We start from the raw sequence: 24,415 nt of genomic DNA on the forward strand, positions 1-24,415 counted from the left end.
ATTACAAAGCTAGCTAATATAACTAGACAAAATAACAAAGCTAGCCAACATAAGTAGCCAAATTACAAAGCTAGCTAATATAACTAGACAAAATAACAAAGCTAGCCAACATAAGTAGCCAAATTACAAAGCTAGCTAATATAACTAGACAAAATAACAAAGCTAGCTAATATAACTAGCCAGATTACAAATCTAACTGATTTAACTAGCCAAATTACAAAGCTAGCTGATATAACTAGCCAAATTACAAAGCTAGCTGATTTAACTAGCCACATTACAAAGCTAGCTAACATAACTAGCCAAATTACACAGCTAGCTAATATAACTAGACAAAATTACAAAGCTAGCTAATATAACTAGACAAAATAACAAAGCTAGCTAATATAACTAGCCAAATTACAAAGCTAGCTAATATAACTGGACAAAATTACAAAGCTAGCTAATATAACTAGCCAAATTACAAAGCTAGCTAATATAACTGGACAAAATTACAAAGCTAGCTAATATAACTAGCCAAATTACAAAGCTAGCTAATATAACTAGACAAAATAACAAAGCTAGCTAATATAACTAACCACATTACAAAGCTAGCTAATATAACTAGCCAAATTACAAAGCTAGCTGATATAACTAGCCAAATTACAAAGCTAGCTAACATAACTAGCCCAATTACAAAGCTAGCTAATATAACTAGACAAAATTACAAAGCTAGCTAATATAACTAGACAAAATAACAAAGCTAGCTAATATAACTAGCCAAATTACAAAGCTAGCTAATATAACTAGCCAAATTACAAAGCTAGCTGATTTAACTAGCCACGTTACGAAGCTAGCTAACATAACTAACCAAATTACAAAGCTAGCTAATATAACTATCCAAATTACAAAGCTAGCTAATATAACTAGCCAAATAACAAAGCTAGCTGATATAACTAGCCAAATTACAAAGCTAGCTAATATAACTAGCCAAATTAAGAAACCTAATTATCTGGATAGCTAGCTAATTTAACAAAGCCAAGTTATCGATTTACATTAGCAGGCTAGCTAAACAGCGTTATGTGGCTTAGCGTGATTCAGTGTTCAACATTTTCAGGATATAGCGTTATAGTGAGCGTGAGAACTGTTGCCATGGCGTCGTGCTCGTGTAATAACAAGTTTATAACACACTCCACTCATCTCTGATTAGCTCACAGAGCTATCATCCAATCTAACGTAAGATAAGCTAACGATACGAGCAGGGGCTGTTAAAATGGCGGAACAGGAAGGGGCTCATGCCGTGTTCCTGCCATAACCTGAGGTTAAACGTTTTGCTAAACGGCTCAACAGAAGCGCTGAGAGGCGGCGCAAGAAGGCTGATGCCCCGCCCCCCGCCCTGATCCACTGACCCTGCGGCATTCCACACAGATACCTCTGACATGCAGAGTCTGATCTCGGTGGGAGATCGAGGGCTGGGTGGAGTCCGACTGACCTCACCATCCGAGTGTGTGTGTGTGTGTGTGTGTGTGATGTATGTGTGTGTGTGTGATGTATGTGTGTGTGTGTGTGTGTGTGTAAGTATTTCTGTGTACATGTAAATGCTTCTATAGTAACACAACATGAGCGACCAAGTGCAGCTGTATGTGCAGCAGACATGAGAGAGAGAGAGAGTGTGTGTGTGTGTGTGTGTGGAGGTTAGTGTTTGATTGACAGCCGAGGAGAGTCTCGCTGCTCTGGGCTTCATAATCAGCAGCTTTATGCCGAGCACAAAGGATTGTGGGAAGCGAGGGATGAGAGGAGCAGAGAAGTGCAGAATAGTAAAATTCCCAGCGGAGCCAAAGGCTCGCGTTCACACCTTTGTTTATTTCCCCTCGCTGCTTTTGAAAGGGTTTTTTTTCTGTGTGTGTGTGTGTGTGTTTGCGGTGAGTGAGGTTGTTTTGTGTATTTTGAAGACATGTTTGTGATTTTTGGAAGGTTGATGTGGATTTCTTTTTAAAATATTAAACGTCATTATCACTGACAGATGAAGAGTGTTATTGTGATTTTATGAGGTGTGTGTGTGTGTATTGTGGTTGCGGTCCTGTGTGTGTACATGTGTGTGTACTGTACTTGAAAGTGTGTGAATTGGCGACAACACAAGGCCCGATCTGATTGGACGAGCTGACGGTGTGACTCAGGTGAATGGGCGTGTCCAGACGAGTGTGTGTGTGTGTGTGTGTGTGTGTGTGTGTGAGTGAGTGTGTGTGAATATGAGACAGTATCTCAGAATTGCCTCGCCATCTTATAATTATGACTCATGATCTCAGATCTCAGAATTATGACATCACATTATAATTGTGTCTCAGAAGTTATGAGGTTATGCTGATGTCATCATTATGAGACACAGGGAGGTTTAAGTCCTGTAGAGCGTCCAGACCTGTAGATCTCCTGAACTGCTGAGAAAACAAAGAAAGGAAGTGTAGTGTGCAGACCATCACTCTCTCTCTCTCTGTCGCTCTCTTTCTGTCTCTGTCGCTCTCTCTCTGTCTCTCTCTCTCTCTGTCTCTGTCGCTCTCTCTCTCTCTCTCTGTCTCTCTCTTTGTCTCTCTTCCTCTCTCTCATTCTCACTCTCACTCTATCCCCTCCTCTCCTGTCTGTCTCTCTCTCTCCTGTCTGTCTCTCTTCTGTCTCTCCCTCTCTCTCTCCTGTCTGTCTCTCTCTCCTGTCTCTCTCTCTCTCTCCTGTCTGTCTCTCTCTCCTGTCTCTCTCGTCTCGGGACTGGATCGGATCGGTGATTCTCCTTCACCTCCACTTTGGCCTGTGATTAAGCGCAGAGTATAAACAAAGCGACCTCGTTTAACAGATTACAAAGGAATTAGACGATCAAAGAGTGAGAGAACATGTGTATGAGAGTCGGAGACGGAGACGAGAACGAGGTTTGAGTGTGCGAGTTAGAGAGAAAGAAGGTGGTGTGTGTGAGAGAGAGTAAGAGAGAGAGAGAGAGAGAGAGAGAGAGAGAGAAAGTGAAGGAGACCTCTTGCCCTGTTCCGTCTGATATCGGAATCCATTTTGTGCTGAATGAACATAACAGCTAATCCCGCCCTGCGGTACAGGCCTGAGGGGCTCTGACACACACACGCACACACACACACACACAAAAACACTTTTAAGTACCAGTGAAACTCACAGCACACATTCACATCGCATTACCTCTAATGACAGTATTGTGCTTTTACGTGTCGAGTCTCCACCCACCTGATTTCCTCGAATCTGATTGGCCGGAAGACGTTGATTTATTTTCTCTAACAGCGGTTCTGACAGAGCAGAGAGCGCCTTGATGAATCACTCAAATCGCTAATCTCACCTTTATACGAAAGCATTCCGTTTAATACCTTTTGGTTTCCATGGTAACAACTAGGTCAGGAGTTTAGACTGGAGCTGAGGAGGGAAGTTTCCTGTAAGGAGACATTTATGGGCGGAGTCTCCAGTGTCAGAGGTATAAATGTATGTTTAAGTCTATATGATATAAACGGACAGGAAAAGTAATTATAAATGGATAAAAAGCGCTGGGTATGACACACTCCAGCGTCTAGTCGGTGAATGTTAATGGGACTTTTATTTTGTTTTGTTTTTTTTGTCTTTTTACTAACGGAAGATTAAGCCGTTGCTCAGTCGTCATTTTTTTCACATGAATGATGTCATAAAAATAGAATTTTTTGAAAAGAAGAATAAAATAAAGAATAAAATAAAAAATAAATAAGGAAAAAATAAAGTAAAATAAAATAAAAATAAATAATTGAAAAATATATATGTAGAATAGAATCAGAATAGAATCAAATTTAGAATAATAAAATTTACTAGAGTAGAATTTCACTGGAATTAAAATCCAAATTGAATATAAATATGTGGGGGGAAAATAAAGTATTTATTAATGACTGTGACCAAAAAAAGTGCCAATTTTTGCAATAATTATGAGTGATTTAATAAATAAATGAATTTTAAAAATGTAAAAAAGCTTTAGCATTTTATTTTAAAAAAAATAAAATATATATATATATATATATATATATATATATATATATATATATATATATATATATATATATATATATATAATCGGAAGGTTTCCCAGTCTGTGGCAAAGGATGTTGTTTTCGTGTGAGAAGTGAAATTACTTGATAGAAAATAAAAAGGAATAAAAAAATAATAAGTAAGAAAAATGTACACAGAAATATATATATGAAGAATAGAATTAGCATTGAATAAAATACAGAACAGAATTTAATAGAGTAGAATTTTTCTACCTACTACCTAAAATCCAAATTGAATATAAATATGTGGGAAAAATTAAAAAGGAATGAAAAAATAATTTATTAATGAATTAAGTGTGAATTATAGTGAGTGATTTAAAATAAATAAACAAACAAACAAACAAATAAATAAATAATTATTTTTAAAAGCTTTAGCATTTTGAAATAAAATGTTAACGTTTATTTACTTATTGATTTATTTACTTTCACTAAGCAGGAGGTTTTCCTAGTCAGTGACGAATGACGTCGTTTTTCGTGTGCAGTGAGATTAATTTTTTTATTGTGACATAAATATCCAAATTAAATATGGGGAAAATTATATTTATTATATAAGGAAAAAATAATATTTATTAATGAAAACTGTGACGACAAAAGTGCCAATGTTCACAATAATAGTAAAAAAAATTGTAAAAAGCTTCAGCATTTTCAAATTTAAATTTTTTTAAACTAAATTCAACTAAATAAAAAAAGGAACAAAATATAGGAAGAATTACAAGAGAATTAGAATAGAACAGAGTAGAATAGAATAGAGTCAAACAGAGTAGAATAGAGTAAAATACAGTAGAATAGAATAGGGTAGAATAGAGTGGAGTAAAACAGAATAAAGCAGAATAGAATATAGTGGAGTAGAAAAGAGTAGAGTAGAATAGAGTTGAATAGGGTAGAGTAGAATAGGGTAGAATAGAGTAGAACAGAATAGAGAAGAACAGAATAGAATATAGCAGAATAGAGTAGAATATAATAGAGTAGAGAAGAACAGAGTAGAATAGACCAGAGCAGAATAGACTAGAGCAAAATAGAGTAGAGAAGAATAGAATAGAGTACAGCAGTATAAAGTAGAGCAGAATCGAATACAGTGGAGAAGAATAGAGCAGAACAGAGTAGAATAGAATAGAGTAGTGTAGAATAGAGTGTAGAAGAATAGAATTTAATAGAGCAGAATTCAACTACCGAAGTGTCGGCAGTCTCGGATGTTTTTCTTCTGGTAGCCCCGCCCCCTTTTCAGTTAGTGTCCCTCAGTCCACATTCCCCCTGTTTGTGTGTGTCCAGGTTCTGGATGGTTGTACTCTGTTACCCACACCACAGTCTTTCCCTTTCCTTGTGATGTGTAAAAGGTGAAACGAGATCATTTTAAAGTTAGTTACCATAACCCCCCCCATCCCCCCCCCCTGACAGAAGAGCCGCTGTGTTTATTACAGTTTTTCCTGGCGGACTCCTGCATCAGTGGAGCGCAGCGTGGGTTTGTGTCTTCACCCTGTGAGCTTTTTATTTATTCTTGTCTTAGAGGTGTGGAATATATTATCCCTAATAGCATCCTGATTTAAATACGCTTTTCCAGACCCCCTGGAAGTCCAAATAAATTATACAAAAACACACACCACAGCTTGAGTTACATTCAATTCTCACACAGAACACTTGTGTCACGGAGCTTCCTGGAGAAACGCTACATTCCTTAACATGGGGGAAATGACTCCTCTGATATATATGTGCATCATCATCATCATCATCATCGTCATCATCATTTTAAGAGGCATAAAAGCTTAAAATCTCATGAGCGAAGGTTTGTTTAATATCACAGAAAATTATTTAGCCATTAAAAAAACACACTGATGGAAAAGGAAGTGAAAAATGAGGTTCCTGAAGGTTCTCTGAGGTTCCTGAAGGTTCTCTGAGTGTTCTGACCGACACCCGGGAATGATTACCACACAAATTAAGACTCAGCAATAGAACTTATATACAGTCCTTCTAAGTCTCCCTAACACTGAGGTTCCTGAATGTTTTCTGAGGGTCCTGAATGTTCTCTGAGATTCCTGAATGTTCTCTGAGATTCCTGAATGTTCTCTCAAGTTCCTAATGGCTCCCTGAGGTTCCTGAAGACCCTTTGAGGTTCCTGAATGTTTCCTGAGTTTCTTGAAGGTTCTTTGAGGTTCCTGAAGGCTCTCTGGGGTTCCTGAAGGTTGCCTGAGGTTTCTGAAGGTTGTCTGAGGTTCTGAAAAGGTTCTCTGGGGTTTATGAAAGTTCTCTGAGGTTCCTGAATGCTCTCTAAAGTTTCTAATGGCTCAGAAGGCTTCCTGAAGGCCCTTTGAGGTTTCTGAATGTTCTCTGAGTTTCCTGAAGGTTCTTTGAAGTTACTGAAGGCTCTCTGAGGTTTGCGAAGCTTCTTTGAGGTTCCTGAAGGTTGTCAGAGGTTCTTGAAGGTTCTCTGAGGTTTCCTGAAGTTTCTCAGAGGTTCCTGAAGGTTCTCTGAGGTTCTGGAAGTTTCTCAGAGGTTCCTGAAGGTTCGGGAGGGAAAGTTCTAGAAGATACTGAACACCAACAGTGACACCAATAATCATATCATTTTGAGATTTTCAGGCTGGAAGGCTTTAGAAACCCAGAGCAGGATCAAGACGTCACGTGATCATGTAACTTCACCTGGACTTACAAACTGGGCTGAAGAGGAACAGCTGCAGAGTGGCGACATCACACACTGCTTCATTATCCTCCTGATCTGGGTCACTGAACTCTCGAGAAAGCTTGTATTTTGGCTAAGGATTAATTATTAGGGATTTAATCTCCATCAAATCTCCCTCTACTGTACCTCCTGAGCTTATTGAGCCACTTATTGATCCGTTCCGATCTCCGAAATTATATTTAATAGTGGGACGGTCCGTGCTGTACTCCACCAGCTGTCCAGTTTCTAACCACAACTAAAGTGAAGACACAGCTCTCACCACACTCTGATGTCTGACCCACAAGGTTATTATTGTTATTTTTATTATTTTTATTATTTTGTCATGTTTTATTTTAAGAAACGTGGAAGTCTGAGATGTTTTGGCTACTTTTCAACATCTCATTCTTATGAGTGCGTTTGAAATGAGGAAAAAATAATATTTAGTACTTTATGTATGTGAAGGTCAGGATCAAAACGTGGTTTTTTGTTGTTGTTGCTTTAAAAAGTTTTTTTTTGACTGGAGGTAATGGACACTGTTCAATTTTTTATATATTATTATTAGTAGTAGTTAATAAACGTTCAAATCTTTTCATAAGCAGTAAAAACCATGCCCTTTGCTGGCTAGCAGTGAAAAATTGTGAAACTAGAGATAATATGAAGGCTGAGATGTGGGCAGTGCTTAGGCAAACACAAAGCTCCGCCCCCTGGAACCTGTGCTGGTTCATCTACAGTTAACATGCAGATGGAGATGTGGGAGGAGTAAAGGCAAACACAAAGCTCCGCCCCCTGGAACCTGTGCTGGTTCATCTACAGTTAACATGCAGATGGAGATGTGGGAGGAGTAAAGGCAAACACAAAGCTCCGCCCCCTGGAACCTGTGCTGGTTCATCTCTCGAGTTAACCTGCTGACTGAGATGTGGGAGGAGCAAAGACAAACACAAAGTTCCGCCCCCTGAACTGTATGAAATCATATAGTTCATACTCTGTAATGATGGACTGTAATGTTAGATTCTGGTCTCTCCTTGAACATTTCTTTACAGATTAGAAATAAAGTTATAAATGCTTTGAGATAAATAAATCTGTCACAGTGTTTATTATTTATTATTTTATCCGGTCTCTAATCTCTAATTTAACCCAGAGGCTGTTGTCTTGATCGGTTTCTGTAATGTCATCTGCGTACAGGGTTAATCTCACATCTGTGTGTGTGTGTGTTCTTTATACTGACAAACTGGGCTCATAACAAACCCTTTTACACACACACACACAAACACTCACTCTCATGCTCATGAGTCTAAATGAGCATCAGCTGAAATAAAAATAAGTCAAGGTCATCTAACGGATGAATTTGTATTAAAAAAAATAAATATAAATAAATAAATAAATAAATAAATAAATAAATAAATAAATACATTTGGATCAGGTTATTTGTTTGAACTGCAATGTTTTAAATTGTTCAGGAAAATCACTAGTGTTGAATTAATCAGCCATGGTTTTGATTGATAAATAAATAAACTAGTTACACTAGTTTATTAGTCATAAAAAATGCTTGAAATGTCTACTAACTAGTTCCACCTCAGCTTATTAGTTGTATAAGATACAAGAAATGTCTACTAACTAGTTCCACCTCAGCTTATTAGTCGTATAAGATACTAGAAATGTCTACTAACTAGTTCCACCTCAGCTTATTAGTCGTATAAGATACTAGAAATGTCTACTAACTAGTTCCACCTCAGCTTATTAGTCGTATAAGATACTAGAAATGTCTACTAACTAGTTCCACCTCAGCTTATTAGTCATAGAAGATACAAGAAATGTCTACTAACTAGTTCCACCTCAGCTTATTAGTCGTATAAGATACTAGAAATGTCTACTAACTAGTTCCACCTCAGCTTATTAGTCATAGAAGATACTAGAAATGTCTACTAACTAGTTCCACCTCAGCTTATTAGTCGTATAAGATACTAGAAATGTCTACTAACTAGTTCCACCTCAGCTTATTAGTCATAGAAGATACAAGAAATGTCTACTAACTAGTTCCACCTCAGCTTATTAGTCGTATAAGATACTAGAAATGTCTACTAACTAGTTCCACCTCATCTTATTAGTCGTATAAGATACTAGAAATGTCTACTAACTAGTTCCACCTCAGCTTATCAGTCACATAAGATACAAGAAATGTCTACTAACTAGTTCCACCTCAGCTTATCAGTCACATAAGATACAAGAAATGTCTTCTAACTAGTTCCACCTCAGCTTATTAGTCGTATAAGATACTAGAAATGTCTACTAACTAGTTCCACCTCATCTTATTAGTCGTATAAGATACTAGAAATGTCTACTAACTAGTTCCACCTCAGCTTATCAGTCACATAAGATACAAGAAATGTCTACTAACTAGTTCCACCTCAGCTTATTAGTCGTATAAGATACTAGAAATGTCTACTAACTAGTTCCACCTCAGCTTATTAGTCATAGAAGATACAAGAAATGTCTACTAACTAGTTCCACCTCAGCTTATTAGTCGTATAAGATACTAGAAATGTCTACTAACTAGTTCCACCTCATCTTATTAGTCATATAAGATACTAGAAATGTCTACTAACTAGTTCCACCTCAGCTTATTAGTCGTATAAGATACTAGAAATGTCTTCTAACTAGTTCCACCTCAGCTTATTAGTCGTATAAGATACTAGAAATGTCTACTAACTAGTTCCACCTCATCTTATTAGTCGTATAAGATACTAGAAATGTCTTCTAACTAGTTCCACCTCAGCTTATTAGTCGTATAAGATACTAGAAATGTCTACTAACTAGTTCCACCTCATCTTATTAGTCGTATAAGATACTAGAAATGTCTTCTAACTAGTTCCACCTCAGCTTATTAGTCGTATAAGATACTAGAAATGTCTACTAACTAGTTCCACCTCAGCTTATTAGTCGTATAAGATACTAGAAATGTCTTCTAACTAGTTCCACCTCAGCTTATTAGTCGTATAAGATACTAGAAATGTCTACTAACTAGTTCCACCTCATCTTATTAGTCGTATAAGATACTAGAAATGTCTACTAACTAGTTCCACCTCAGCTTATCAGTCACATAAGATACAAGAAATGTCTACTAACTAGTTCCACCTCAGCTTATCAGTCACATAAGATACAAGAAATGTCTTCTAACTAGTTCCACCTCAGCTTATTAGTCGTATAAGATACTAGAAATGTCTACTAACTAGTTCCACCTCATCTTATTAGTCGTATAAGATACTAGAAATGTCTACTAACTAGTTCCACCTCAGCTTATCAGTCACATAAGATACAAGAAATGTCTACTAACTAGTTCCACCTCAGCTTATTAGTCGTATAAGATACTAGAAATGTCTACTAACTAGTTCCACCTCAGCTTATTAGTCATAGAAGATACAAGAAATGTCTACTAACTAGTTCCACCTCAGCTTATTAGTCGTATAAGATACTAGAAATGTCTACTAACTAGTTCCACCTCATCTTATTAGTCGTATAAGATACTAGAAATGTCTACTAACTAGTTCCACCTCAGCTTATTAGTCGTATAAGATACTAGAAATGTCTACTAACTAGTTCCACCTCATCTTATTAGTCGTATAAGATACTAGAAATGTCTTCTAACTAGTTCCACCTCAGCTTATTAGTCGTATAAGATACTAGAAATGTCTACTAACTAGTTCCACCTCAGCTTATTAGTCGTATAAGATACTAGAAATGTCTTCTAACTAGTTCCACCTCAGCTTATTAGTCGTATAAGATACTAGAAATGTCTACTAACTAGTTCCACCTCAGCTTATCAGTCACATAAGATACTAGAAATGTCTACTAACTAGTTCCACCTCAGTTTATTAGTCATATAACATACGATAAAATAGATCCACAGCAAGTGGTGCTGAACCAAAGCCAGGAAGATGTTGAAGCACCTCAGACTCTTCTCTCTGTTGCTCTCAGGGATGTGTTTCCAGTCTCTGAAGCCCAACATGGAGGAGCTTCTTCACACAGGATCTTCATCCAGGACAACATTTCCACCACCAACAATCTTATATTCCTGTATTATATATTTTTATATTTTTTTTATATATCTTTTTTCCTTTCTTGGTTGTATCGTAGTAAATTCTGGTTCATGTCAATTCTATTTCTTAATTCTTTTTCCCAGAACTCTAGTTTGAAAAAGCCTTTCAGGTCATGTCCTAAGGTGTATGGTTGTATAGTTGGCCAATAAAATAAGAATTTGAACTTCAACAAAAGTGTATAAATGAACCTTAACTAATAATCACTGTTGCCATGGTAACACCACTCCATCATCACCTTGTATCTGAGGGGTTTCCTTTAACAGCACAAACACACAGAGATATTTAGATATGGATTTGGATGTATGGAAACAAACTGAACGAGTTGTTCATCACGTGTTTACTTCTCAAAGTCTTCATTAGTCAAATGATCTGATAACTAGTTCCACCTAGTCATATAAGATGAATAACTAGCAGTTTCAGACTCCTGGGATTTGCTTTAATGGTTAACTAAAAGCTGTTAAAAGGATCGGTTAAGTTATTAGACTTGTGTAAACATGTTTCTGTCTCTGTCTTCGTGGAGAAATTAATTTCGCATTCATTTCTTTCCAATCTGTCTGACTGAACGCGTGGCCCCTCCCCCTTTTACTGTATTAGCATATAAACCTCCGCGCGCGCGTGTGTGTGTGTGTGTGTGTGTGTGTGTCAGACAATATGTAGGTCACGACGAGGATTAACTTTATTTAGTAATTGTTATTCTCAGACAGTTTCGGTCATTTTCCCAGCCGTTATTTCTGGCCGCCATTAACGGACGTTGCCGTGACCCTTATGAGCGACTTTATTTCACCTTCTTTAAACTGTACAATTAGACTTATTTATACAGTAAACAATAAACTATATCCACAACCACAATATATATATATATATATATATATATATATATATATATATATATATATAAATTAAAGAGATGTAAATATATATATATATATATATATATATATATATATATATATATATATATATTTACATCTCTTTAATTCATTCTCAATAACTGGAAAATTCAGAAGAATTCCTAAAAAAATAAAATAAAATAAAATAAAATAAACAAACAAACAAACAAACAAACAAATAAATAAATAAATAAATAAATAAAGTTAGAGGAAAGCTTGAGCTCGTGGTTCGGTCGCTCAAAGCTACTTTATTTCAGATGGCAAAAAAAAATATCTGACTATACTTACAGTAAACATCATGAATAAAGTATTGAATTACAAACAAAAAGCACTTTAGGACGCTAATAACGCCTTTAATTGCGCGTTACTGTGTCCGGCGCTAATGTACTAATGATTCTAATAACACAAGGATAGATAGATAGATAGATAGATAGATAGATAGATAGATAGATAGATAGATAGATAGATAGATAGATAGATAGATAGATAGATAGAACTTTATTCTCATTGCAAAAGGCAGGTACATAGCAACGCAATGCCGTTTTGCCGCAAATTAATAGAAATTGTGCAGATTTTCATTATACTAATGATCATTTAATGCTTTTTTAATTCGGATAATTAATTGGTCTCATCATCCATGTCACAAAGAAATGATGATCATATAGATGATGATCTCACTGATATAGAACATCAAGGCTTATGTAGAACATCTTAAAACATCTTGAAAAATAAATAATTCTTTAACTAAACACCATTAATGAGAGGAGAGGGATTCTTTAAATAAATAAATAAATAAATAAATAAATAAATAAATAAATAAATGGTTGCTGAAGAAGCCTTTAAGGAACCCTTTAAGGTCAAACAGATGATATCTTAAAACGAGATGTTAAGATTTGTGTTTTGTTCTTGTTTTTGTTTTTTTATATGCCGAGATCATTTATGCGCAGATCTTCAGAAAATTATATATATATATATATATATATATATATATATATATATATATATATATATATATATATATATATATATATAAAGGTGTTTGTTTCATAGAGAAAACAACAGAAGAGCTGACACTTCCTTTAACACACACACACATATATATATATATATATATATATATATATATATATATATATATATATATATATATATATATATATATACATTTATTGTTTTATATGTTGTTTTCTCTATGAAATAAACACATTGTGGGTTTAGCATTCGTATTTCGAATTCATGACTAGCTGTATTAGCTCTCACATGATGTTATTATGGATCAGATGTTGACATCAGGAGCAGATAACAAGACGCTAACGACTTTTCTGCGATAAGTTTGATATAAGTTGCTCGCTGCTCAGTGATTTCGCCTGGGGAAGAAGACAAAGCAACACATGCTAATATATGCTAATAATGCTAGACTAGGCTAATAATCCGTATTTAACCTACATGCACATGAAGCTTGGTTTAAATAAACAAGTTATCATTGATCGTCTGCGTTGGTTAGCTACAGCTCTTAGCTTCGCCTCCAGCTAGCGGTGACTCGATAGCAGGATTCCGTTACGATACCGATACTGAAAGCTTCCGCCGATATATCTAGAGTTATTTTTTTTGTTTTGTTTTGTTTTTCTGTGAAATCCTTAAAGCTTTAAACTTCTCTCTAGCAAGAAGTACAATATGAAGAGTAAAGATAATAAAACATACAATCTAAACAAAGAATATGTCCGCATATGGAAACGTTTAAGGTTTCGTCCAAAAAATAAATAAATAAATCACAATTTTTTTTTTGTCCAAATGCAATTTTTTGTCAGTTCAGATCATTAAATCATCAGATTAGCAAAATTATAAATTTGGTAGATTATTATTATTATTATTATTATTATTATTATTATTATTATTATTATTAATGTTGTTGTAACACACTTCCGGTTGTTCAGACTTCTTTTCAGTGCCGAGACGATGCTACTAGTTGTGTACAGTAGCTGTGGAGTTCACAGGGATCTGATTGGTTCCTCACGGAGTCTGGGACGCGTTTTAATCCAATCTATGAAATCCGGTCTCGCGCTGCTTTTCCCCTCGGCTTCATATTTACATCTGTTATCTTTATTTCCCGCGCGATAATCTTTCAGCTTTGAGTTTTGAGCTTGGTAAAGGATTTAAAACCGTCTCCGGATCCAATGATGAGCAGAGCAGGGTACAGACTGTGTGTGTGTGTGTGTGTGCGCGCGCCAGTATTGAACAGATGGAGCGAGCCGAGGCCGGTACAGCGTGCATATGGCAGCGCGAGGGGTTTGTGCGGGACTCCACGCGCTAAGCCGCATTATTAAAGCCGTCTACCGAGCAACTGGTGCAACCTCTCTCTCTCTCTCTCTGTCCTCCGCGTACACGTTTAATCCCTCGCGTGAGAGGACTGCTTCTCTCGCGCTCTCATACTCTTATTATTATTATTATTATTATTATTATTACCTTCATCATGAATTCCCCATAACCAAAGCCCCAAAGCTGGAACTTACACTTGTTGTTGTTGTTGTTGTGTAATAAACACAACACTGGCTGTGTTATTTATTTAATAATGTGTGACTTTAATAATAATAATAATAATAATAATAATAATAATAATAATAATAAAACAACACGTTGTGTATTATTTATTTAATGGTGTTGTTTGTGGTGGTATTGTTGTTGTTGTGTAATAATATTAAAAAATTGCAAAAAATATATTATGTAATATAACGGTGATGTAATTGTGTAATAATATTGTTATTAAAACAAAAAATAAAAATAACACCTGGGGTGTTATTTAACAGTGTTGTTGTTGGTTGTTGTGTAATAATATTGTTATAAACCAACACGTGGTGTTCTTTATTTAACAGCGTGGTTGTTAGTTTGTTCAAAGTTGTTGTGTAATAACATTGTTCTAAAACACTTGTTTATTTAAGTCTTTTTAGCTTGTTGAAGTTGTTGTGTAATAACATTGTTATAAAGCAACACTTGCTGTATGATTTAACAGTGTTGCTGTTAGTTTGGTAAAGTTGTTGTGTAATAACATTGTTATAAAGCAACACCTGGTGTGTTATTTAACCGAGTTGGCGTTAGATTGTTGGTTGTTGTGTAATAATATTGTTATAAACAGTGCTAGCTGTTCTTTATTTAACAGTGTCGTGGTTACTTTGTTGATGTTGTTGTGTAATAATATTGTTATAAAGCAACACTTGGTGTGTTCTGTCTTTAACACAACACTGTGAACTCTCAGAAATAAAGCAGCACTTCCGGGTCACTCAGGTGGAAACTACACCGTCTTCTTTACCATTCCTGTGCATCTTTCCTTTAATAACCGTACATTTAATAATTATTGCCGATACGTCATTAAAGACACACACACACACCTGGAAGGTACAGATGGTGTTTTTCCGAGCGTCTACAATCATCTAATAAACTTTTTTTTAATGCTGACACAAAACTGAGTTGAAATAAATAAATAATAAATGAATCAGTAAATACATGTGTGTGAGGAAGTTACCTGCCGGTCAGTGCTGTGATTGGACGGTGATGGAGCCTGTCACGTGACCTGCTGGCCGCCTGCATGGTTTCATTTTGAACACAAATAAACGTGACAAATATTCAGTGATGATAAGTGTGAATCACAATGTAGGGTTAAATAATGAAATTGTGTGTGTGTGTGTGTGAGAGAGAGAGAGAGAGAGACCCAAAGTCGTGTATAATACTATAAAACATGATAAAAATAATTTGTTCTAGTGTCGTTTAAGATAATAACACCGAAGACTCCGTCCGCATTCATCACGTCGTCTCGTGCACGCGCGCGCGCGTGCTCGCGGTAAATGACAACAATTCCTGGTTTTGTTTTTTTTTGTTTTTTAAACAAAACTCTCTCGCACACGCGGAGCCGCCACCGAGTGCCGAGCTCACGCGCTGGGTGGGGCGGCGCGTGGATGTGACATGGGCCAGACACACACACACACGTTCTTTTTTTTTTATAATATAATAAATGTGTTTATTTATTATCAGAAAAGAAAAGTCTCACTAAAGGTACTAAACTGTATCATTTCTTGCCCTTGATGTGGTAACCTTAATGGTAACCTGGTAACCATTAGTACCTTTAGTACCTTTAGTACCTTTACTCTGAAAGGCCGGCTAATCGTTTTATTTATTTATTTGTGTTAAATTTGTTTGTTTGTTTGTTTTAAATGTACACAATAAATGTCCACGTGCCAAGGAAATACACAGTACCCTTTGGTCAAATAGACAGCACTGTTAAAACGTACCAGATTCAGTGTGTGTGTGTGTGTGTGTGTGTGTGCGTGTGTGTTATTCCTCTGACCCGTGCGTGTATTTTGACAGAGCATCCCCTCAGAGACGAGCTCATTTGACCGAAGCTGGAGAAAGAGTTTGAGCGACGGAACGGAAGCCCCCTCAGACACACACACACACACACACACTAATCGTTTTTTAAAAAGGGAGGAAAAGGACGCAAATGTTGTTATTGTTTTGTTTTTTGTTCCTGTCCAACAAAAAGCCAGTCAGATACGGTCCACTTAGCGGCCATAAAGCCTGAGATTGAGCGGCGGAGAGCGAGAAGTCAATCTAGTCTTTAAAAAAAAGAGGGAGAAAATGAAGAGAAAAGAAAAGAAGAAGAAGAAAGAAAGAAAGGAGATTTGGCCGAATCCCAAACGGAATTAAAAAAAAGAAAAAAGACGCAACAGATTTCAGCCACACAATGCTAAAACGTGTTAAACAGAGTGTCCGAAATCGATTTGTTATTTGTTGTTGTTGTTGTTTATTTTATTATTATTTTTTGGTTTTCAAATAAACCTTTTTTTCTCTAATCATTATTAAACGCACTAAAATTGTCCTAAAATTCCTGGAAAAAATGTGGAAAAAAAAACAAACACACCGATCAAAAGCATTATTATTATTATTATTATTATAGTGCAAAAAAGAAACACTCACGCGCACGCACGCGCCCATGCGAAAAATAAAAGAAAATAAACACCAGGAGAAATCCACGTGAATCTATTCCGAAAGATCTCACTCCAAATGTTTTGTTTTTTATTCGTGCATTAAATTTTTTTTCCTGCCAATACGTAGGAAACTAAACTTACGTTTCTGCTGGAAAGAAAGAAACGAAACGAAAAGAAAAGAAAAGAAAAGAAAGAAATCCGGGGAAAAGAGAACAAAAATGTCGGCGCAAAAGTGGAAAAAAATCATCAAAAAGCGTTGAAAGCGCACTCGGTTCCTTATTAGGCGAAGATACAATATTTATTCCGTGTCTCCAGGGATGAGGCTCCTTCTCTCTCTATTGTCCTCCCATTCCTCAATGCTGATGCTTAATTTTCAAAACTTCTATATTACCAAGGGACCTACGACATCAGCCGGAGAAAAACCCCGGCAAGTACATAATCCGAGCCAGGGAGCCGCTCGGTGCAGTGGGGAGAGACACGCGCGCGCACTTTGCACCGACACCGACTCCGACAGGCCACGATTTCGCCAGTTTTTCCGGCGGATTTTTTTTGTCTGCTCTCTCTCCTTTCTTTTCTCTTTCCTTCCTTCTTTACTGAGTTTAATTCGGGCGACGAGAGCCAGGATAATCCGGGGAGTTTTGTCGGAAGCGCGAGAATGTCAGCCACCTTTCCGGGACTGGTTCATGATGCGGAGGTATTTTTATTTTTGTCAAAAAAAAAAAAATACATTCATTTAAAAAAAAAAATCTGAGGATTTTTATATTATTTATATATTTAATAATTATTATTATTGTTGTTGTTATTTACATCATCATAAGGAAACTTGAACTCGCTTGCGCGCGTGCGATTATTGTACAAAATGATCTGGATAAAATAAATTGTGATTTTATAATGTCGGTCAGGATTAAAAAATAAATATATATACTCACACGCGCGCCCGTGCACACACACACACACACACACATATATATATATATATATATATATATACACACACACAGACACACACGAAGGAAGTTGCTTTTTTCAGCCGATTCTTTCACACTCCTTCCGTCTCATTGTCAGTGACTCGCGTGCACAATAAATGATTTTTAATCGTTTTGGCACGAGATAATAACTCTATATTCTTCATACACACTATCCACGGCAAATGATAGACAAGTGATCGAGAGATAGAAAGATAGAGGATACAGAAGGAGGGGAAAACGCTGCTCGTTTCTCTGTGGTTTTTTTTTTTTTTTTTTTACACCCGCGCGCGCTGCTTTTCACGCGCTCCCTCCCAGGCACGGAGGAGAGTGACACCGCCGTCAGGTACTTCTCTAAAAAAGAGGCTTTGAGGCTTGTGCGTGTGTGTGTGTGTGTGTGTGTGTGTGTGAGAGAGAGAGAGTGAGTGAGACTGTTGTGTACATGTGCGTGTTTGTCAAGGCCGAGTTTTTCTTTAAAAAAAAAAAAAACGACAAGGTTTCCGTTGAACGGAGCAGTGCGCGCGACTTGTAGCTCGGTGTAGCTGCGAGCGCTCGTTAAATGACATCCATCATATATTTATTTTTTTCCATCTCTCTCTCTTTCTCTCTCCCTCTCTCATTTTTTTGCACAGATACGTCACGACGGATCAAACAGCTACCGTTTGATGCAGCTCGGCTGCCTGGAGTCAGTGGCCAACTCGTCGGTGGCTTACTCGTCGTCGTCTCCGCTCACATACCCGGCCACCGGGACCGAGTTTGCGTCGCCCTACTTCCCTGCAAACCACCAGTACACGCCCTTGCACCACCAGTCTTTCCACTACGACTTCCAGCACGGGCACCACGCGGCCGTGAACGCCGACGCATACTACTCGCAGCAGTACTACCAGCAGTTGCACCATCACGGCGAGCCGACCGACTTCATCAACCTGCATGGTGCGCGCGCGCTCAAGTCGTCGTGCCTGGACGAGCAGCGGCGCGAGCTGGGCTGTCTGGACGCCTACCGACGCCACGACCTGTCGCTAGTGAGCCACGGCTCGCAGTACGGTGTGCACCCCGAGCAAAGGCTGCTGCCGGGGGCCGGTCTGGGGCTTCCGCCGCCGGGGGCTGATGACCTACAGGTACCAGCACGTGCACCCCCCAACTAATACTGTCCAAGCATGCGCAACACACACACACACAAAATAACTCTCTCTCACACACACACACACACACACAGATGATTGGCGGTACGTGACCTTGCCTCCTTATCACATTTTACGAACCGAGCCTGATTTATTAAATTAAATCCTAATTAGAGTAATTATAGAAAGAAAGAAAGAAAGAAAGAAAGAAAGAAAGAAAGAAAGAAAGAAAGAAAGAAAGAAAAAGAAAGGAATAATAACTATGCTGGAATTTCAACGAGGCCTATAAATTAATAGATTAACAAATTAATTAAGTACATTTTAAAAAAAAAGCCGCATTTACGATAAGAAATAGAAAAACGTTAACATTATTATAAATATAATATAAAAACAGAAACAAACAAGAGTTAAGAGATAAATACAAGAAATTATTATTAATTTTATGAAATATAAATTATAATTATTTATGCAGCGTTTTATTAACTTCTTTAAATTATTATTATTTTTAGACATAGGCCTAGAATTTTGAAGATCATTTATTAATATTAATATAAAAATCCGTATAATTATTTTTAATGAAAAATAATTCAGTGTCTATAAACCCTTTTTTTAAAATATATTTTTCTCAGTACAGATAAACACAACAAACATCTCGATTTTTTTTCCCCACTTGATCTCATTTTAAAGGCAGAGCCCCGACTCATTTAAATGAAGCCACCAGACGCTCTCTTTATGTGTGTACCTCTTTTGAGCGTTTAAGAAAAAGAGAAACTGCTGCCACAGAATGAAATCTAATTTTAGGTGTATGTTTTTGCGCATTGTGCTATTGAGAGGTCGGAATGAATCGCGTGAATGCGCGCGCCTCGCCGTTAAAAGGGAGGATTAAGGGCTTGGAAAAGGCGCGCGGACAAAAGGCCAAATCCTCCACAGTAGAGCACCGTAGTTTATCCAATTTAGGACTTAATGTCAATCAACTGGTTATTTATGCAAAGACATCCTGAGCGCGGGTCAAGTTTAACTGGCGAGTTAAAGAAAAAAATATATATATATAAAGAGAGAGAGTAAATAAAGGATGAAGCTCTGGTTCATGATTCGCGATTATTCTTGATGGCTCGGGTTTTTCTAACAAAACACAAAAATGTTGCTTGTGCGTGTGCGCGCGTGCGGGCGTGTGTGTGTGTGTGTGTGAAAAAATATATTGTATAGTAAAATCACGTAAAAATATTTATCAATTAAAATGACGATATGTACAAAATATATAATATACATGTTTAATATTTACATTAAAATAAACAGATTTTTAATAATAATAATAATAATAATAATAATAATAATAATAATGTATATGTACCTCGATAACTAGACCGCAAAATATTCTGCGATGTAGTTTAGTGTAATGTCGCATTTATTTATTTATTTATTTATTTATTGCATTTGAATGTAGCACAGACCCGAAAAATGCGCATCTCTAATGTTTTGTTTAAATATATATAGCAACATCATAAATATCTACAAATATAACTAGCCTAAATAATATATTAAAATACATTTTCAGAAACAGTTAACCAACAGCGTTTACACACACACACACATACACACACACACCACACACACTCGCGAGCTTTCACAGAATTGCGAGCGCCATTGTTTACACCGCAGTAGTCGCGTGCAGATCGCTGTGGGTTTTTTCTCTTTTTTATTTGCCTCAATGGTTTTTTTTTTGGAACGGTATAGGGCGACACTTTCTTTTGCACCGAGCGCGTTAAATAAAGGGCGAGACACCACGCGCACACACGCACACAGACCAAAAAAAATCCCCGCAGAGAAACACTTATAAAGTCGCGTGAAAAAAGGTTTCCGACCTTTCTGAATTAAAAAAAAACCCCAGACACACACACACACACACACAAAAAGCACGCGACTCGGTGCGGGGTTCTTCACCGAAACAGATGCGGGGCACAACAGAGTCCCGCGTGCGCACAAAGTGCATCTCTGAGCCGCTAAAAAAGATTTGGCACGCGGAACAATAGGAGCTGCCCCGTGGCCCTGTTACCTTCCCGCATAATTTATGCCTGATCTCGAGGTTTTGGGCTTTTTTTATGTATTGATTTTATAATCACTTTAACTGCACGAGGAGGAAGAAAAAGGAGGAGTTTGTTTTAAAAAAAATAGGCTTACACGAGCTCGGCAGTATGGCACGTTATAAACCTGTGTGTGTGTGTGTGTGTGTGTGTGTGTTACTCTTTGTTGTGGAGTCTGGTCGCGGCTCGTGAGACGGATTAACTTCTGATAAAAATCTCGTGACAAAACCGATTCATGTCTAAAAGAGAAATAATAATAAATCATCTTCCATTCACTTCTCACTGCGACCTGCTTCCTAATCCAAACCTTCTACACTAGAAGCCGCGTTCAATTCTACAGAACTCCATTTATAACTCTATTTTAGAATAAAAAATGTAGAACAAGGCTAGATTAAGGTACCGCACTGATGTGTGACGTCATAGATATACAAACACGCGCACCGTTAGACGCTGATTCTCTTCACTGCCTTCTTTAATTGTAGAAAAATGCGTGTGTGTGTGTGTGTGAGAGAGAGAGAGAGAGTGTGTGTGTCGAATGACGTCAAATCGGAGTTCCGCGGAAAATTCCCGAAAAAGCCGATAATGATCGTAATTGCGGCGTGACGAAAAAACAAGCTTTTTCGGTAAATACCGGGTTTTTCCCTCCTGGTGTTTCACACTTCTCCCGATTCACATTTTTAAACATTTCCATATTCTATTAAAAATAAACAAATAAATAAGCAAAGGTGCTGGAAAAAAAGTCATACAAGAAAAAGATTTTTCACAAAGAACAACAACAAAAAAAACCCACACATATTTTCCTAGCAGGAATGTTAGCATTAGGTGATCTAGAGGAATTCTTTTTGCAGGAAAAATAATAATTTGTCAACAATCACGGGTGGAAAAGGTTCTTTGGGGGAACATGAATACTGCTGTGGTTGTGTCAGGAAACAATTTTTCGATGAACGCACCAATTCGGTTTCAGAAAATGTTAGCGTGCGTTAGATATTTGTCGTCGATCCTGAGGGTGAAATGTTTTTAGTGTTCTCAGCCAACGGTGGGACGGTTCTGTAATGAGAGGGTTTTTGATTATCACTTTCAACAACGTTTACACACTAGAGATATTAGCATTGTTTGACGGTTGCCGTCATCGCCATGGCAACAGAAACCGATTTCAATGTTTTCGAAGCTTGGTTCAGGATTAGAGTTCATTCAGCATTACTTAAAACACAGGGGAGTGAAAACAAGTTTGCAAAATACAGTTTGCAAAATTGTAAACGAGGCACGCAGCTAGCGTTAGCCAGGTTGTGGTCGTTTACGCTATTTCATTGTGGGTGATGTGGTGCACCTGCTTTGTATATTTAGCGTGTATCAATTACCTAAGAATTTACAAATTAGAGTTTAGATTAAAAACATAATCAAAGTAAAGGTCCTGGACTTTTCCTTTCTGCTGGTGTTCCATCGCTATTCAGAAACATGACTGACCTTCAGTCTCAGTTTCACCTTCAGACCACAGATTTCCCTTTAAAGCTTTAAAATACCAAACATTACAGGAATTATATTAATGTTTATATTGGTTTTATGCAGAACTGTCTCGAATGGGAAAGCTGTGCTGTTTTGCTAATATTGTATATTGACCTGTTTGTTTGGATAGTTTTTCAGTGTATCTTCTGTGATTTATTTATTTATTTATTTATTTATTTAATAGTTTCCATCTTAAAAAAAATAAAGTCATTGTCGAGTTCGTCTAATAAGCAATTCTGAATTTGCATAAAAGCTCCGACTTGTGACATCACAAAGCAAACGTTCACGAGTTCTGCCGGGTTTCACGGCGCAACATGACAATTTATCTTTACTCAACTCTACACAGCTCCATCAGTGCTCGAATTTAAAAACTTTCCTCTAAAAGAAACCAGGGAAAAATACTACGGAAGCAGTTAAGCTAAAAATTCATAATGATCATGGTTGGAAACACACCAATCAAGTTTAATCTTGTTTATAAAATAAAATTAAATAAAATTAATTTCCCAGTTAAGTCAATACATAGTACAACTGTGTACTAATTAATACTGTAGTATTAATTACACCACTGTAGAATTTGTACAAATGTACAATGCTGCACAATAAACTGCAACGCTGTGGAATTTTTTTCTATGTTGCTGTAGAATTTTGCTGTTTCGTTGTACAATTTGTTGCAACCCTGTAGAATTGACTACACCGTTGTTAAAGTTGCTATCATGCAGTAGAATTTATTATAAGGCTGTATAATGTCCTTGTGGTGCTGTAGATTTTAATGTGGTGCTGTAGAATTTACCGTATGTCTGTAGAATTTAATATAGTGCTCTAGAATTTACTGGATTGCTGTAGAATTTACTATAAGGCTGTATGATTTAATATAGTACTGTAGAATGTACTGTAAGGCTGTAGAATTTACTATGGTGATGTAGAAATTACTATAAGTCTGTAGAATTTTCTGGATTGCAGTACAATTTCCTTTAAGGCTGTAGGATTTACTATAAGGTTGTAGAATTTACCAGATGGCAGTAGAATTTAATATAGTGCATCGAATTTCCATTAAGGCTGTAGAATTTACTGGATTGCAGGAGAATTATGATGGTGCTGTAGAATTGACTGTAAGGCTGTAGAATTTTCTTATAAGGCTGTATAATTTAATATAGTGCTGTAGAATTTCATACAAGGCTGTAGAATTTACTATAAAGCTGTAGAATTTAATATAGTGCTGTATAATTTAGTATAAGTCTGTAGAATTTACTGGATTGCAGTAGAATTTCCCTTAAGGCTGTAGAATTTAATATAGTGCTGTAAAATTAATATGGTGGCATAGAATATAATATAAGTCTGTAGAGTTGACTTAAATGCAGTAAAATTTTACATAGTGCAGTAGAGTTTTTTTACAAGGCTGTAGAATTTAACACGGTGCTGTAGAATTGACCTGAACGACACACTGCAAATGTAGAATGCACTAGAATTGTCTAGAATTTTTACCACACAGTCCTGCACATGAACCCCAGACATGATTACAATACTCCAATACGATGTTGCAGGAATTTTGCAGAACGTTCTAGAACGCTGTAGAACATTAGAGAAATTGTAGGTGGTAGAAATCATGTAGAATTAGTTCGAGTGTTATAGAAATTAGACGGAACGCTGTGGAGTGTAGAATTGTCGTGTATGATTTGATATAAAATCGGTAGAAAACGTTGCAGAATGTTATAATAATGTTATAACAATTAGTTATGTTATAAGAATTAATGTTATAGACGTGGAATAGAGTTAATTATGGAGATGGAGATTTTATTTAAAAATAAATTGACTTCGTGTGTTGTTGTTTTGTGTGTGTGTGTGTGTGTAGGGGTCCGTGGACGCGCAATGCGGGCTCATGTTGAACGGACAAGGCGGGGTTATCCGGCGAGGTAAGTCCGAGGTGTTTTTTTTTTCTTCCCACACACACACACACACACACACACACACACACACACAACACACACAACACACACACACACACACACACACACACACACACAGGGACATTTAAATTATTTAAGTTGTTTTCAGTCTTTGTTGCCTGTGAGCTGCAGAGTCTTCCTTT

The 24,415-nt window shown here is 36.8% G+C and overlaps 1 protein-coding gene across 1 annotated transcript in view; it reads left to right on the forward strand.

The window, feature by feature from the left end:
• Nucleotides 1-16,914: 16,914 nt before the first annotated feature.
• The window catches only part of tfap2d (transcription factor AP-2 delta (activating enhancer binding protein 2 delta)), an 18,272-nt gene continuing 10,771 nt past the window's right edge, over nt 16,915-24,415 (forward strand). The window contains exons 1-3 of the mRNA XM_058393162.1: nt 16,915-17,353; nt 18,257-18,742; nt 24,179-24,239. Of these exons, the coding sequence (XP_058249145.1) occupies nt 17,315-17,353; nt 18,257-18,742; nt 24,179-24,239 (586 nt within the window). The 5' untranslated portion in view covers nt 16,915-17,314. The remainder of the gene's footprint in view (nt 17,354-18,256; nt 18,743-24,178; nt 24,240-24,415) is intronic.

This window comes from Hemibagrus wyckioides, linkage group LG06 (assembly GCF_019097595.1).
Source record: "Hemibagrus wyckioides isolate EC202008001 linkage group LG06, SWU_Hwy_1.0, whole genome shotgun sequence".
NCBI classification, from domain to species: domain Eukaryota; kingdom Metazoa; phylum Chordata; class Actinopteri; order Siluriformes; family Bagridae; genus Hemibagrus; species Hemibagrus wyckioides.